This window comes from Zea mays, chromosome 8 (assembly GCF_902167145.1).
Source record: "Zea mays cultivar B73 chromosome 8, Zm-B73-REFERENCE-NAM-5.0, whole genome shotgun sequence".
Taxonomy (NCBI): Eukaryota; Viridiplantae; Streptophyta; class Magnoliopsida; order Poales; family Poaceae; genus Zea; species Zea mays.
Window position 1 is genome coordinate 135382349 of NC_050103.1, and position 16133 is coordinate 135398481.

At 42.5% G+C, this 16133-nt stretch overlaps 1 protein-coding gene, 1 long non-coding RNA gene and 3 other non-coding genes across 5 annotated transcripts; 2 read left to right on the plus strand and 3 right to left on the minus strand.

Annotated features, from left to right (window-relative positions):
* Positions 1-498: 498 nt before the first annotated feature.
* LOC103635940 (uncharacterized) lies at positions 499-2814 on the plus strand. The gene is made up of 2 exons (XR_002264590.1): positions 499-727; positions 897-2814. It is a non-coding gene; the product is annotated as an uncharacterized lncRNA (long non-coding RNA).
* A 2475-nt stretch (positions 2815-5289) lies between these two features.
* Positions 5290-6197, plus strand: LOC103635941 (LOB domain-containing protein 1). The gene is made up of 2 exons (XM_008658312.2): positions 5290-5650; positions 5805-6197. Exons 1-2 carry the CDS (start codon positions 5405-5407, stop codon positions 6195-6197), a joined length of 639 nt encoding a protein of 212 aa, XP_008656534.1. The 5' UTR covers positions 5290-5404.
* A 2675-nt stretch (positions 6198-8872) lies between these two features.
* On the minus strand, positions 8873-8972 carry LOC111590042 (small nucleolar RNA snoR99). Its single transcript, XR_004852332.1, has one exon. It is a non-coding gene; the product is annotated as a small nucleolar RNA snoR99 (small nucleolar RNA).
* Positions 8973-9085: 113 nt separating this feature from the next.
* LOC111590047 (small nucleolar RNA snoR99) lies at positions 9086-9182 on the minus strand. Its single transcript, XR_004852337.1, has one exon. It is a non-coding gene; the product is annotated as a small nucleolar RNA snoR99 (small nucleolar RNA).
* A 172-nt stretch (positions 9183-9354) lies between these two features.
* On the minus strand, positions 9355-9452 carry LOC111590043 (small nucleolar RNA snoR99). Its single transcript, XR_004852333.1, has one exon. It is a non-coding gene; the product is annotated as a small nucleolar RNA snoR99 (small nucleolar RNA).
* Between the last annotated feature and the right edge of the window lie 6681 nt (positions 9453-16133).

Consider the following 16133-nt stretch of genomic DNA (forward strand, 5'->3'; position numbering starts at 1 on the left):
ATATTTAGGGCCCGTTTGGCACAGCTCCAGCTCCTGATTCTAAGCGAGGATCTGGAGGAGCCGTACCAAACGGGTATTTTTTTAAACTAATTCTCGTGTGGAGCCGAAAGATCGGGAGTCGTTTTTGTGAAGAAAGGTAGGATCTAAAAAAACATGCTCCACCCTCCCTTAAAACAGCTCCTCAACCAACCAAATATGGACCTTCCCTTAAAGTTTGATCGAAATTACCTGCAATTGCTATTGGACAAAAACATAACGAGCCAATTTATGGATTAAACATTTGAGACAATTTTATGCACTACTATGATGGGAATATTTTATATGTTATTATTTCATATTTTTTTCCTGTATATGCATCCTACTTATTGGTTTGTAATAAAGTTGAACTGTAAAAAGTAAAACAGACAATCGCCACATACCACCAACTCTCAGAAGACAAGAATCAGTTTACTTGCTAAACGGTTTTAAAAATGATTCTGATTTTCTAAGAGAATCAGGAGGATCAGCTCCTTACGAGGATCAGCATCTAGAGCTAAAGAAGCAGGAGCTGGAGCTTTGCCAAACGGGCCCTTAATATATAAGCTGTGGATGAACTGACCAGGAGGGCAAATGGCACACATGCTGCAGCAGGAGACCAAACTGGTGCATCCAGCCAAATGCCCTGGACTGGACTGGAGGTGCAGTATTCTGGGGGAGCCACGAAAACTGCGCTGCCGAGGGAAAAAAGGTTCGTAGTACAAGAACTGCACAGCACACTAGCACAGGGAGATCCTCAGATCCGGGGATGGCGCAATCAATTACTGGCAGTGGCAACGCCATTAATTGTTTGTTTACTAGTCATGGGTTAATTGGCATCTGATAATGATTTATTATATCTATGAATGTGTTATGTGTAGGGAAGCATTTTCTTTATTTTCCTTGAGCCTTCAGTTTCAGTGGCACGTACAGACAGTACATGTAAAATCGCTTGCAGTCGCAGCAAGAAATGGTCTGTCGACTGTCTCTCCAAAGTTTGGCTTCTGAAACTGAAAGCCATTCAGGTGCGCCGTTCCTGCCTCTGTGTTGTGTTTTAGTACTAGCGTAGAATTTAAGCGACCGTTCCTGTCACTGCTGGGTTGTTGTTGTTGACAGGCACATCCTTTTTTTCTCTCCTCTCGCAGTCAACTTTATGACTGACTGTTCATGTTTGCTTTTTCTGACGTCGATGATTGAACACTAATTTTTTTAAAAAAAAAAATCTATCCTAGCTAGCATGCTTTAGGCCGGTTCATGCAGTAGTTCGTCCATACCATGTCTGTGTTCACCTGGAGATTTAAGACCACTAATATGTTATTTTTTCTTCTTCTGTTCTTCTGGCTTGGGAGGACACATTCAGCCTTTGGGCCATGTCTGTCTTCACAGCTCGGCCGACACTACTAGCTAGGCCCAAGAACTTGTTGGGCCAGAATCACTGTTTCTATCTTCTAATCTTAATACATCACACCTGTATTGGTCTTATTAGCCTGCCCAGCTCACCCTCTGCATCCTTTTCCCTTCCTTCTTCTGTTTCTTTTTTTTTTCTTTTTTTCTTTTTTTTGTGAAACAACTCTTCATAGTCTCGTTTCTTACGGAAAGTGAAATGCATCCGTTTTCCTTGATATACATGTACTTATGTAGTAGGCTATTGCATTGCATACATGTATGTAGTACAGCTAGTGAGCACCATGAATAATGGATGGAGGAATCAAGCATGCAGGTGCAGCACGTCAGCTCAGCTAGTGCTAGTGCTCTGAATTATTATTACTGACGCCCGCAAACAAAGAAGCAAGCGACGCAATCCAATCCAGAATCAACAGATGTCGTGCCGTCATGCACAAACGCACCGTATGAACAAGAAGCTAGCTAGCAGGAGGAGCAGCAGCAGCAGCTGAAGAAGAAGAAGAAGAAGAAGAGATGATTCTCCAATTCATCAATCCAATCAAATCCAGCGCGAGGAGGAGTCAATCGCCTAATAATTCCTGTGCAGGAACAGACCGATCGATCATCAAACATAGTGCACCTCCATCTCAAGTGCTGACACCTCCTCCTTTTCCAGAGAATTCAGAGGAGCTATATACCCGTGTGTGTGCAGATGAATTCCATCATCAGTTTCCGCGTCTGCGCCGGATCTTGCATTCATCGTGGAGTTCGGTACGCTGCCACTATTTTTCTTCAGTAGCCCAGTGAAATTAAAGGCAGGCAGCAGTCCAGACAAACATGCATGCATGCACAAGCACAATACAGAACAGTGTCAGGAGATAGATCTCAGTGTGTAGCTAGTGGCATTGTGCACTACATGGAACATGTATGTATCAACGGCGCGGATAGATGAACTGGTGCAGGGCTGCAGGCCACAATGCCTACTTCTCCTACTCGCACGTTGCATGCACCTACCACACACAGACAGCAGCCTCCTTCTCCTTGTGTTTTTGCTGACATACATGCTGAGCTGCATGACGTACATGTAGCTTAGTTCACACATAAACTAGCTAGCTATTTCAAGTGTACTTCGCTGTGGAGAGCGAGCAAGCAAGTCTTTAGCGCTGTGCTGTACTGGCCTGATCACCATACCTAATTGTCGTCATAGCTAGTAGCAGCTAAGCGCTCCAGGTTGGGCTCAACTCGGGCTTCACAAAGTGCGCTCCAGCGCCTCCATATCTCGTTCGTCTGAATTTCTGAAAGCGCGTTGCAGACATGCATGTACTGTGTATGTCTGAATTTTGATCGAGAGTACGCCATTGCCCGTTACGGATGTAAGGTTATCCAAAATATTGTTTTGCATTGTTATGCACCGTAGATTGTACTATTCAAATAGTGGAGTTTGAATATGAAAATGGGGATAGGTAAGCCCATGGAGATAGTCTAACCCACACATATCACCAGGATAGAACGCTCGTTTTTACCATCACCGGTGACTTCTTCTCGAGGAAGCCACCGTTGGCCGACCCCTTTTTGGCCTATAAAGGAAGGAGGTCGACCCCCGGACAAAGGGACACAGAGACGAAAGAAAGGAGTGCGCATCAACGAGTACCCAGAGGCTAGGGCCCCACCGCTAAGCCAAGACTTAGTTAGGACTCTAGCTCTGTAGCCCTTAGCTTCACCTTCCCCACACAAGAGACTTGGGAGTCTCTCTCGTTCGCTTGTAACCTCTACTACGAACATTGATCAACAAAGGTGTCGGTGGTGCAAGCCACCGAAGACTGGATGTAGCGAAGTTCTGCAGGAACCAGTATAAATCGTGTGTCCATCGCACAACGTTTGGTATCCGGAACATGCACACAAATTTATTTGTCGGAGCCAGGTTCGAAACACCGACACATAGACACTGACACATTGTCATTGAATAACAATACTAGAGTACCGAATGTACCTAAGAAATAGGATGACTTAAAGGATGGAGCGAAGGGCACAAGCTAGGGAAATAAGATGACTTAGGATGGAGCGAAGGACACAACCTAGAGGTTCGCCGATCCTAAGTAGTGTTATGGCTACCAGCACATAGGTAATCCTACGTTCTTTTAGTGTATGACGGATTTATCAATATAAAAGTAGAAAAGATTACACACTCAGATATCAACTAGGTTAGATAATCGGCTAGCTCTCTCTTCACTTTTAGTTCTAATGGGAGTTCTAGACTAGTTGGTGTCTAGTTCACCTCTGTCTATCCTACTTTTTAGAAGAAAAATGCTTCACATAGGATCCACTCGTACTATTGGGGTACGACCAACGTTAGTCTACGACTATTGTTGTCTCTTATTCCGGACTTATGACTATGAGCCATTAAATGATTCTAGTCATACCTGAATCTATCACTAGAGTCGTATGTGTAGCAGCACTAAAAGCCTCATCTAGAGCCTCTCATGCGACATAGTCATCATGATCGAAGGATACCCAGAGTACTAGAAAGAGAGCGAGTTAGGAGGAAGCACGTCATAGGTCGGTGGTCATGCTGAACCTAGGCATGAGTGAGAGCCAGCACATAGGCAATTAGAGAGGTTGGTCATAGTATGTGAAATACCCTACACTCTCTTGCTACTCATCGATTGATGCATAAAAAGGAGAAAAATATTAAAAGCTCAAACACCCGTGACCAACAAGGCCTTCTAGCTCCTTCTCGCCTCATGGTTGTGGTGGAAGTTTTAGCCTAATGTCTCTAATCCTTCTTTAATTATGACTACCTACTATATGAACTCTAGTGCTAAAGCATCTAGAAAATGTTGAATGTGTGAACCCTTCCCTTAACTCTCCTAACACGTTCCTCAACTCCTTCCTTTTATAGTGCAAGGGAGGAGAGAAGTTACGTGAACATCAGATCCCACCCACTAAGACCCAAATACATTGTATATTTTGCAAGCGCACACATGGCTACAAGATAGATGCATATACAATATAGTGACCTTGAGTATCGTGTAGCCTAAGCCATGGCAACAACATGCTTTATTAGGTTTCTAATATCACACATCACATATTTAATGTATTGTACCTGAGAACTATCCGTTAATCTTACGGTTGGGACTTATCCTTAGGTCATTAGATGTTTAATTCATTTCATGGGGTCGTACAACCTAGATAGGTCTAGAGATATCATTATATTTTGCGACAGGATTATAGTTATGTGTATCGAGTCCCTTGTTCTACTAAAGCAGCCTTGGGCCCCGATAGCCTCGACTCGAGGCCTAGCCGACTTCATGAAGCGAGATCGGGAAGCTTAAGGACCCTAGGGCCAGCAGAGATTTTCTTGCGTCTAAGTGTCATTATGTGTATTAGGACTCGAACTATTCTAAAGATCTATACTTCACCACATTCGGGATCACGGGTCTAATAGGCTTAGGGGTGTTTGGATGCATGAATTAAAGTTTAGTCCGTCATATGGGATATTTAAATGCTAGTTGCAATCATTAAATATAGTCTAATTATAAAGAATAATTATACAGATAAGGACTAAAGAATAAAACGAATCTATTACGCCTAATTAGTTCATGATGTGACCATGTGATGCTACAACAAATATTTGTCTGACATGAATTAATTTGGCTTAATAAACTCGTCTCTTCATTTAATCTTTACCTATATAATTATTTCTATAATTAAATTATCTTTAATACTCATAATTGACATTCAGGTTTTGATATAACACGGACTAAACTTTAGTGAGAACAACTAAACACCCTTTTAATTTCATAAGTATCATGAGGTATGAGGGCCCAGGGCTTGTGAGCATTGTGGTAGATGCTGCACGTTGCTGTCGGTGTGCATCCGTGACTCGTTCTATTTTTGCGTCTGTACGAGCGTTAGTGCACTGCAGGTAATATATGGTCATCCTCATCTATAGTTGCCGCCAAACTTGGAAATACCGGCCGGCGCGTGCCACACAGCAAGCAGCTAAATGGACTGCTCCAGCGACACGGCCGTCTGCGCCGTGGCCGTGGCCGCGGCCGCGGCGCCATCACCTCCTTCGTCATCGCCACGGCCGCCGGCGCCGGCGCTGAGCCCGTGCGCCGCGTGCAAGATCCTCCGCCGCCGCTGCGTGGACCGCTGCGTGCTGGCGCCCTACTTCCCGCCCACCGAGCCGCACAAGTTCGCCACCGCGCACCGGGTGTTTGGCGCCAGCAACATCATCAAGCTCCTACAGGTCAGCCTTGTCGCCACGCCATGCATTGTGTTGTGTGTGCTTGCATGCAGCAAGCAAAGCGCACGCACGCACGCATGTCATGAGTCATGACCGAGACTGCGACTGATCACTCTGACTGACCGATGGATCGATCGTTCGGACCATGCGCATGCAGGAGCTGCCGGAGGCGCACCGGGGCGACGCCGTGAGCAGCATGGTGTACGAGGCGGCGGCGCGCGTCCGGGACCCCGTGTACGGCTGCGCCGGCGCCATCTGGCAGCTGCAGAGGCAGGTGAACGACCTCAAGGCGCAGCTGGCGCGCGCCCACGCCGAGCTCGCCGGCGCCCGCGCCCAGCACGCGCACCTCCTCGCGCTCCTCTGCGTCGAGGTCGCCGCCTCCTCGCCGCCGTCCTACGACTGCGCCGCCGGCTACTCCGCCTCCCCCTCGCGTCACCAGCTAGCGGCGGTCGTCGCGGCCAACCCCGTGATGGCCGACGCCGTCGACGGCGCCTTGCATCAGACGCAGGCCGGCCCCGTCAGCTGGGCCGAGGAGGCGCTCTGGACATGAGCTCGATCGGTCCGGTCCGGCGGTCCCTGCACCTACGCTACCTACGACGACTGTTCGTCGTCGTCAACGCAACGCCCAAGTATATACTATATGCATACGTATACAGTTTACATGTAAGTTTTAATATATGTGTATGGTGGGTGCATGTAAGTTTTACTCGGTTCCATCATGTCGTAGTTCCAAGTTAACCAAAGGGGTTAACGTGGTTCCGTGCATGTCATATATATATATATATATATATATATATATATATATATATATATATATATATATATATATATATATATATATATATATATATATATATATATATATATATATATATATATACTAGCTGTATGCCCGTACGTTGCTACGGCGGCAACATATTATGATAAAATTCATTATATGCAGAAACATTAATCATCATTCTACATATGTGCTCCCCAATGAACAAACAGATGTTAAGAAATCAAAAAGGATAGGAAACAAAATCATCGACCAGCTAGTTCATAGAAGGGAGTAGCGCTTTCCCGGTCAGCATCCCACCTTTTTCTAATCATATTCCACCTTGTAAAATTCAATTTGGTTCTACAAAAAAGTATATTCAAGAAACAATTGAACGGACTCATCATAAGTTGATGAAACACGATTTTTTGGTGGCACACTGACATATAGTCGAAGTAAAAGCAGAAAAATGTAGAACAATCGCAAACTTGAAGAAAATATATTTTCAATGCAAATAACATATGCATAAAGTCTCGTGCCCGCGCGTTGCGACGACATATAAATTATTTAATAAAATGTTAGTGTATAATAATTTATACATAATAAGACTAAAAACAGGTGCCACACCAATCTGGAACATTTGGTAGAAAAAATAGCACAGATAGTAATCCTCCAGACCATAATGCTCGTCCTCAAAAAGATGGTTAGCCTCTAGAGGATTACTTTGATGATCATCAATGCTATATACTGTGACCGTGTCCGCATGATCGTTATTGTAGTTTTTTTGCCCCGAGTTGCAATATTCTCTTCAGTAGTTTATGTGGGCGTGTTACTCGGGAGAGGGTTGGATGTTGAAGAGTCAATATTGGCCTTCACGACTTGATGTGTGTGATTGTGTGCACCATCCGCCTCATTTGATCTCTCAAATCTTCTGGATGTACTTGTCTCACCAACAAATTTCCACTGGTCATCAAATCCATGAGATAGAACCTCGTACTCCAAATCATAGTTGGATTCATCATCTTTAGATTCTGTCAGAATGAAAATGAATAATCAGGGACATTTCATGATTTTAAATTGAATAATTTAAAGTAATATACCGGTGCAAAGATTTCATGACAAGTTCTATGTAAAAGAGGGGCAGCAAATTCTAATAGCTGAATTTACTTGATAGAGAAAATTTCTAAGCATGCCATGTCGTCCCATAGTTTTCCAAAAGTGTAGAGCAAGCAAGGTTAAGATCAACAATCATCAGTGTCAATTTACTCAGTTATAGAACTTAATTACCTTGTTTTTGAACCAAGAATGGGGCAATTATTCTGTTTCCAGATTTCAGAATCATTCCAGGCCACATATGTGCAGAAAGAGCTCCAAAGAGTCGCTCTAAGCCTTGGCTATCACCATCCACTGATCGACCTGTTAGTTTGAATAAACATCAAATAAGATAGAAACAACCACAATTCCTATATGATATAAGCCTTCTTCTATTGGAGTCCCTAAAAGATACTCCCTCCGCCCATGTGAAGATCACCATTAGCATAGGGAGGGCCATCATGGAGAACAAAAGCAGTCTAATCAATCATCCAAACAGAACAAGCAACTAAATCAGATTCACAGATATATTAAATATTTAAAGTTACATACTTGAATATATCAACTCACCCCAGTGTTCCTTTCAGAAACCCTTTTCAGAACCTGATTATCGTCCCATATTTTTGGAGCTCTGGCTCCCACTGTACAGAATTCGCTCTCAGCTCAAATGTTGTTTTCGGGAGATCCACAGTGTGCTTGTATTTTCTATCTTCTTGTTTTTCACCTAGCAAGAGCAAACAAGCCAAACTCAATTCTACTACTTTGTTCCTGACAATAAAACCAGGACTGATTACCAAAGTAGAGATCAAACAATCAAATATCAACAGACTCCTTCACTTTTTATCTAAAAAAACAAATCAGATCAAAATTACGGGTATAACCAAGCAATGTTCTACCCTATACATGAAACTTCAGATATTCAAATGTTCAGATATTCAGATTCTTTGAAATTGTTCGGACTTTAGACAAAAAGTAACTCTAATATAGCAGCTTCACACACTCATAGGCGACAACTCTGAAACTGCGTGGGCAGAAGACTTTCAACACGGTCGAAAAGCTAAAGCCTATGGGCGAGCAGCAACCGGTGCTGGAGCTGGAGCTGTAGCAGCAGCACCAGGACCAGAACGGGGGCCTCCTTGTCCACCAGCAGGCCTATCCTCCTAAACAGAACACAATGCGAAAATAAACTTATTATTATCCACCGCAAAATAGCATTGAGGAGACAGAACGTAAAACAGAAGGATACCAAGAACAAACAACATGCATTATAGCAATCTAAATTGCATGTAGCAGGACAAATTAAGGTCTAAGCACTGGCAAAGTTTGCACAAAAGAACAGCACTTGGCAAGCCAGTACATGAATAAAACAACTGTAAGAATTTCCCATCCTTAAATGATCAGCTAATAATGTGAATAATAGCTGACAAAGTGAGCAAAATGGTAGTAAGTATTGGGACCTGTTCATCCCGCAGGCACTGTTATTGCCATTAGGGCAACGTATTAGTCCCAAAAACATGGTATTTCAAATAAGATGTGCTCAAGCAGAGGCAATCAGAACATATAACATAGCAAGAAAATTCTACTTTTAACCATTTCCCATTCTTAATGATCAACTAAACAATTATGGCCAACAGCTGACAGTAAAAAAATGGAGCAAATGTTGGGACCTGTTCATCCCACAGGCACAACATAAAAGCCATAGGGGCAACGTAGAAGTCCCATATATGTGGCATGTCAGATCAGACAGGAAGCAAAGGTTGCTCTTTAGCAATTTTAAGTTGTATCTAAGTATTAACAAAAAAAATTGTGGCAAGTGTTGACAGGCAGAGATAGAAACATGGATCACATCCACGTATGGAAATTTCCCATCCTTCATGATCAGCTGAAAACAAAATATTAACTGACAAAGTAAATAAATGGTTGAACATGTCAGGGACATTTTCATCCCACAAGCACTACAGACTTGCCATCGGGGCAGACATGAAGTACCAAACAAACATATGTTCTACCCTATACATTAAACTTCAAGCTCGCTAATCTAAAATCGGGTATTATGATCCCACCAACATCATTGCAAAATTTGCATAACTCAGCACAAAAACGATCACGACAACTAAGGATAGCAGATTCTATTCACATACATCCTATTTAAATTGGCCGGATAAGAACACATGGTAAACATCTTACAGCTAAAAGGCAAATAGTGAAATACGGAGTATAACTGAAGGCAGTTGACCATTAAGACACGACTATCAAGACATCACGAGACAGGTGTATCTCACTTCTTACAGGTACTAATCAGAACAGTAAATGCTATCTGAAAACAATCATGCAGATGATGCATTGGTGTGAAAACAATGGATAACATTGGTTTGAGAAGAGAATAGCAAAATTGTGAAACAAATTACTGAAGAGATTAGAGGCCACACAATCTGTGTGGTCTTTAAGATACTTCAGGTGTACCATGCAGGCATGTTTCCGTCTTATATGCAAGTACTTTCGTGCAAATACCTTTTGATATAAACAATAGCTTCTCCCGGTGTGCAGTTTAAGAATTAGGAACAAATGGATGGTTATAACCAAATACCTCATGAGCCATGTAACGAAGTGTCCCTGCTTCGCCGGTCACATTGCTAGGATTTGAAGCCTCAACTCGAGCAACACCAAAATCAGCAATTTTACAGTTCTTGTTTTGTCTAGAAGCATATTTTCAGTCTTGACATCACGATGCACTATCTTCTTTGAGTGGAGATAGCATAATCTATTGAAACAACATATACCACAATTATATCTTCCATGAAAAGAGTGAAGATGCATAACAGCAAAATTCCAGGCAAAGATCAATGCGATCAATTGCATTTTTTACTTAGTGGAGTACAATTTATATGGCTGATGTGGGCAACATTTTTACGATTGCCTCTGAATAGCATGCATGTATCCATTTTCCAAATTACCTGATATCATAAATCTTGAAATATGTGTGGTATGCAAAAGTTAAAGAGAATGGCTTCACAACCACGACAATCATTTTTATGACAGAAAAATCCAGAGATTGTATTGAGAATGGACCAAATCATTTCCAAGAATATAAAGGTACCTGCAATATGCATGACACATGATGAACTTGACGAAAGATGCAGACTGATGAGCAGAATAGATGCTTTGTTTTTTATGAAAACCAACATCTTTGACGGTTGCTTGCAGATAGTATGAAGGATATTAAGGCATTACCATCTTCAGTTGTCATCCAAATAAGAGCTCCTGAGACAAATCGAGAAAGTTAGAGAACATTGTGCAGATCTTCGAATTGAAGGTGATGTTAGAGAGGGAGTGTACTAAACTGTTACAAAATAGTTGCTTGATGACTACAAAGACAATATGGATGTTGCCGCACTAAATATTAGTGAAAAAATGACTTCACTTGAATCTGCAGTCTCTGAAAAGAATAAGGCATTATGTTGTATAATCTGTGTAGAACCTTATCAGGAGTCTCTTCTAAGAGATAAAAACCTTTAATAATATTGAGTGGATCCAACAGGAAGAATGTGATCCAAACTTCTAAAGTACTATAATAGTATAGTGTAAGGGAATGCATATTTCAGTGTTACACCATTGCCAAACTGCTAGCTATTTACCTACGCTTCATTAAGAGGAGCCACAGGGTCCAGTGATTTCTTACTTGACAGCACATGTTTACAAATAAAGAGACCAGCGAGCTTGCAGATCCAGACAAATCAGAGAGGTAACCAGCAAGAGGAGTCCCAATCATACCAGTAATACCATTGCAGACACCATGGATGCGGTGATGCAGTTGTAGAAAACAAGGGAAAGAAGGTATATTAGTAGCATTTTTAGGCCTAATATTATTGTATGCAATATTGGTTCTCAGTTATTAATTTGGTGGTACAATAATTTTTGGGGATAAACCAAGAAAATGGTGAAATCCATTACTCCCATGATCCATCTCATTGTCTAAGATCCCTAGGCCTTTTAGTCACACAAGGCCTACAACACATCAAGATGCAAAAAAAGATCATTAGATGCTATGCAAAGACTGTGTTGTAACTAACTTAGAAGAAAAAAGGACAACAATATGCATCTTTTGAAACCAAGTTAATGTCAGGAAATGATTACAATATAAGTTCATACACTGAAACAAAGCTAATATTCCTATATGCTTCATTCATAATATTAGTATCTGGTGTTAGGAAAGGTTTCATACATGGAGATATACCTTCTCCAGCGGGTACACTGTTTTCTGGCAGCTGCACACTTATCCTGAGTGCCAGAAAATGCAGACGATAGCTTGCTTGGGACTGTTGTCTGCAAAGTGCAAAGGGTTCCAACAATTTGTTTGGCAAACATTTATCCAATTACTACAAATAAACAAAGGAATTCCTAGAGCAGTCATGATGATTCTAGTTTAGTGAGGCTAGCTCTATACCAGTTCACCCTTGTTTCATGACTTGCCACCTGAATTACATCTACAAAAAATAAAGTTTTTAGGATAATTTTATTTTTGGCATGACAAATTAAGTAGAATTTCGTGGAAACTAAAGAGCACGTAGTACTATTACATTACCTGGCGTGAACTTCTTGGAAAAGCTCCTGGTCTCCTTGACGAGCTGCTCGAAGTGGGTCTTGCAGTACATCACGCCATCCGTGGAAGAGTAATTACACATCTACAGGCGGCCAATGCACCATTCCGTGGAAGAGTACCACCGCCTTGCCCGCACCTCGCCGCACACCGCCTGTCCTCGCGCCCGCTGCACTTCCTCCGCTGCTGCCTGCGCGTGCGCCCGCTCGGCCGCCCGTCGCCCATACTTTTTCAGACCCATCAAGAACAGCCTACGGTAGGGAGGCGACCAAGCGAGATTAGCGCGCAAGTGAGATCGAGGATCAATTAACTGGGGCTGTGCTTGCTTACTTGTTGTAACACCCAAAAATCCTATTCTTGTCATTTTGGAAAAAAAATTCTCCAAAAAGATTTAAGTAAAACTATCTCATACTATATAGGTTTCCAAAATGATTTTTATAAATAAATAATATTAAATATTGGTGCCATTTTTAATTGGACCATACACTCTAAATAGTATTTATTAAGGTATATGGTTTGTGTGTAGGAATTATATATCTAAAAACATTAGCCTAAAGGGATATTATAAATAATGACTTATTCCTTTTATAAATATTATTTGTGAATAAAATATTTAATAATATATAAACAAATATATAGCTTACATTCATGCTGGAGGTTTGCGTGTGTATGTAAAATTCAAAACCCGGTTTGACTCTGCATTTGAAAACACGTAATAGAAAAAAAAACAGAAAACAAGCCTAATACCTACGTAAGCCATGGTTATTGGGGCCAATAATAACGACAACGCGGACGTAGCTCACCTCTCCTGCGTTCGCGGATCGTGTGGGCTCCACTAGCCAGTCTCCCCGCGCGTGCTCGTTACTCTGCAGACGGGACCCAGTTGTCAGCTTCTTCCTCAACAGAACACCGCGATGACCGCCGCGTGCTCACCCGCGATTACCGGGGATTTCTGCTGGTCGGATTCCCCTTCTTCAATCTAGCTCGCGCGCACCCCGAACAGACTCCGCATCGCAGGCCCAGGCGATTGGATCTGCCGTTTTCCCCCCTGGTCGGACTTCATCTCCTTCTCTGTGTTCGCGAGCATCGGCTGGAATCCCAACAAATTCCTCCGACATCTCCCTGAATTTAGCCGCCATGCTCGGAATCGACAACAGCAGCGCCTGCCCATATATATCCGGTTGCTGCGGATCCCTTGAACCCGAAGTTCCGGCCATGAATACCTGCACGCGCGCCGCTCCCCTTGCCATATAAAATCCGTTCCTCGTTGGAGTCTTCGTCGTCGTGACCCCTGCCTCTCCACCCCTGGACATCAACGCCGAACCAAGCACCAAAGCCGTGATGGCAGTACTGCCATGGGCACCACCAAGAGAGCAGCGAGAGAGATAAGGAGAGGTCTGTCGTAATCGTCTCGCACCAATGCTGTCAATGGGATCACCAAGTGCAGCCTGTTGTGTTCGCGTTTGTACGTGGAGGAGTTCTGCAGCACAATCAAACCATGGGGGATCGGAGATGACGGAATTGCTCATCGTAGCTAAATCGCCACCGCCAAGCCGCTATCCATCGCCGCCAGCAATCCATGTCGTCTCTAGACACCGGTAAGCATTCCCTCTGGTTTTGCCATGCTGCCCGCTTCATGCAGCACTGTCCGGAGTTTTGGGTAGAGCACTAGAGAAACTGGTATGCTCTGCGCAGGCGATGGACCTCCATGGGGGAGCCTCGGCGCATGCCCCTGCTAGCGTGTCGTTCCCAGTCCCTGCACCTGTAGAGGCCCGGCCGTCCTTTCCTAGATCAATGAGACTCTCTACGATGCCTCCCTCTCCATGGATGTTTTGTGCGTTGTGGCTTAGTGCCCAGGATGGAAGCAATAGATAAGCCACATTTGATCCAAGCTCTCCATCCTCTACGACTGCAATGTGTGTGACCATCCATATATCGAGTCCGCAACCAATCAAACACGCCACATATGCAGTTTAATAATTATGTGATATATTTTGTGTTAGATGACTGATTTATTTCATTCAAATGGTGTTATGTTTATATTAATTTTGTGTACATAGTAATAACATTATTTTAATCATGTCACATGTTTTTTAATTAACTAATTAATTGTTTGTTTAATTAATGTTAATTAGCTAGGCAATGTAGTTAATCTAATTCATAGTTCTAACCTACATATTTTATAAATAACTGTTAAAGTGGTTAATACCAACTCAAATATTTTAATTTAATACCTGATTAGTTTAAATGCAACATCTGTTAGATCTCATCTATTAGATTTATTGCGCCTAAAATATCGTTTTATCCATAAATTCTTCGTTTTAGTTTCGATTTTCATGGTTCTCGAACCTACGATCTCGTAGCATCGCGTAGATTATTATTATTCAGTTTGTTCTTATGTTTGGTGTGATGTTAATTTTATCTATAATATGTTTGCTTGTATTGCTACGACTAGCGCGAGGACACGTGTCATCTGAAAAGCAAGTTGGTACCTGGAATCTCAAGTGCCAGGCAAGTTGTGCCCTTGATCACTTCTTTTTACCCACTCATGTTCTGATTAATCATAATGATCTGCATAGGTTAATTTTGATGGGACCCAATAGGTTACCCTAGTTTGATTATCTTTATACCTTGTTACCACTGAACTTTTTGGGTAGTACTTGCTAGTGCTTTATGTGGTTTTGGGTATGAAGATACATTACTCATGATTATACTTTTGTTATTCGTTGTTATTTATCGTTCATGATAAGATCATTATGTTAATTGGAACATGGAGCGACCACCCGGGAAAACAGTGCTACCACAAGGGTATAATGGGACGCCCTTGGCTGATTAATTAGGAAAGCTAGTGGAGGACTACCTTACCCGAAAGGGGCAAGGGCAGTAGGGGAGTGGTCAGTGTAGGGAGGCCCTCGGGAGGATTTTTGCTGCGATGGTGGTCCTGCAAGGGAATTCCTGCATTGGAGCTTCCTATAAACTGTAGCGGGTTTTCTGAAGCTAGTGGAACTTTGTAAAGGCCTCGTAGTGTTACCCTGCCTCGCCTCCTCGGTAGAGGTGTATGGGAAGTCGCGATCCTTGGCAGATGGGTAACATGACTTGTGGGTAAAGATGCGCCACCTCTGCAGAGTGTAAAACTGGTATACTAGCCGTGCTCACGGTCATGAGCAGCTCGGACCCTCACATGATTAAATTATGGAACTTAAACTCAATTTGTCATATGCATTGCATCGCAGGTGAGGTTGTTACTTTTGTTCTACTATTTAATTGGGTTGGTATTTACTTATACTTAGTAATTGCTAATAAAATTTTGACCAACTTTAAAAGCAATGCTCAGCTCCAACCATCCTCTTTGGTAAGCCTTACACTTCACGTGAGCTCCCACCTTTGGCGAGTTCATGCACATTATTCCCCACAACTTGTTGAGCGATGAACGTATGTGAGCTCACTCTTGCTGTCTCACCCCCCCCCCCACAGGTCAAGAACAGGTACCACAGGATGAGGTGCTGCGCGTGGAGGATGCTGTGATGTGTTTGTGAGAGGTCTAGGTCGTCGTCTCCCAGTCAACTTTGGGTTGCTGGACCGTTGTCTCCATATAATTTAATTATTTATTTATTTTGTACAAAACTCCGATTATATAGTAAAGATGTGACATTCGATCCTGTGCCATGATTCATCATATGTGTGAGACTTGGTCCCAGCACACCTGGTGATTATGTTTACGCCCGGGCTTTGGACCCCTAAAACCCGGGTGTTACAGAAGTGGTATCAGAGCAATGTTGACTGTAGGACGAAACCTAGATAGAACTGGACAACCATTATCTACTTACCTTTGCTACTCTGATTCTTTTCTAAACTTCTCTTAATCTTTTCTCATCTATTTCCGCTTTACTCTGATTATTCTTACCTTTTCACTTCTAAAGAAAAACTTGGAGTTCACACTTTGAAATCCTGTGGTTAAAGTGACTTTTTGGAATAGGAGACCTACTCTTAGGAACAAAAATAAAACTATTTTTATAGATACCTATGAATTTGAATGTTTT

Bases quoted from the DNA above. Each gene is read 5' to 3' on its own strand.
- LOC103635941 (XM_008658312.2), top strand. From the start codon at position 5,405: ATGGACTGCTCCAGCGACACGGCCGTCTGCGCCGTGGCCGTGGCCGCG. The intron at 5,651-5,804 runs GTCAGCCTTGTC...ATGCGCATGCAG, and splicing joins ACATCATCAAGCTCCTACAG to GAGCTGCCGGAGGCGCACCG.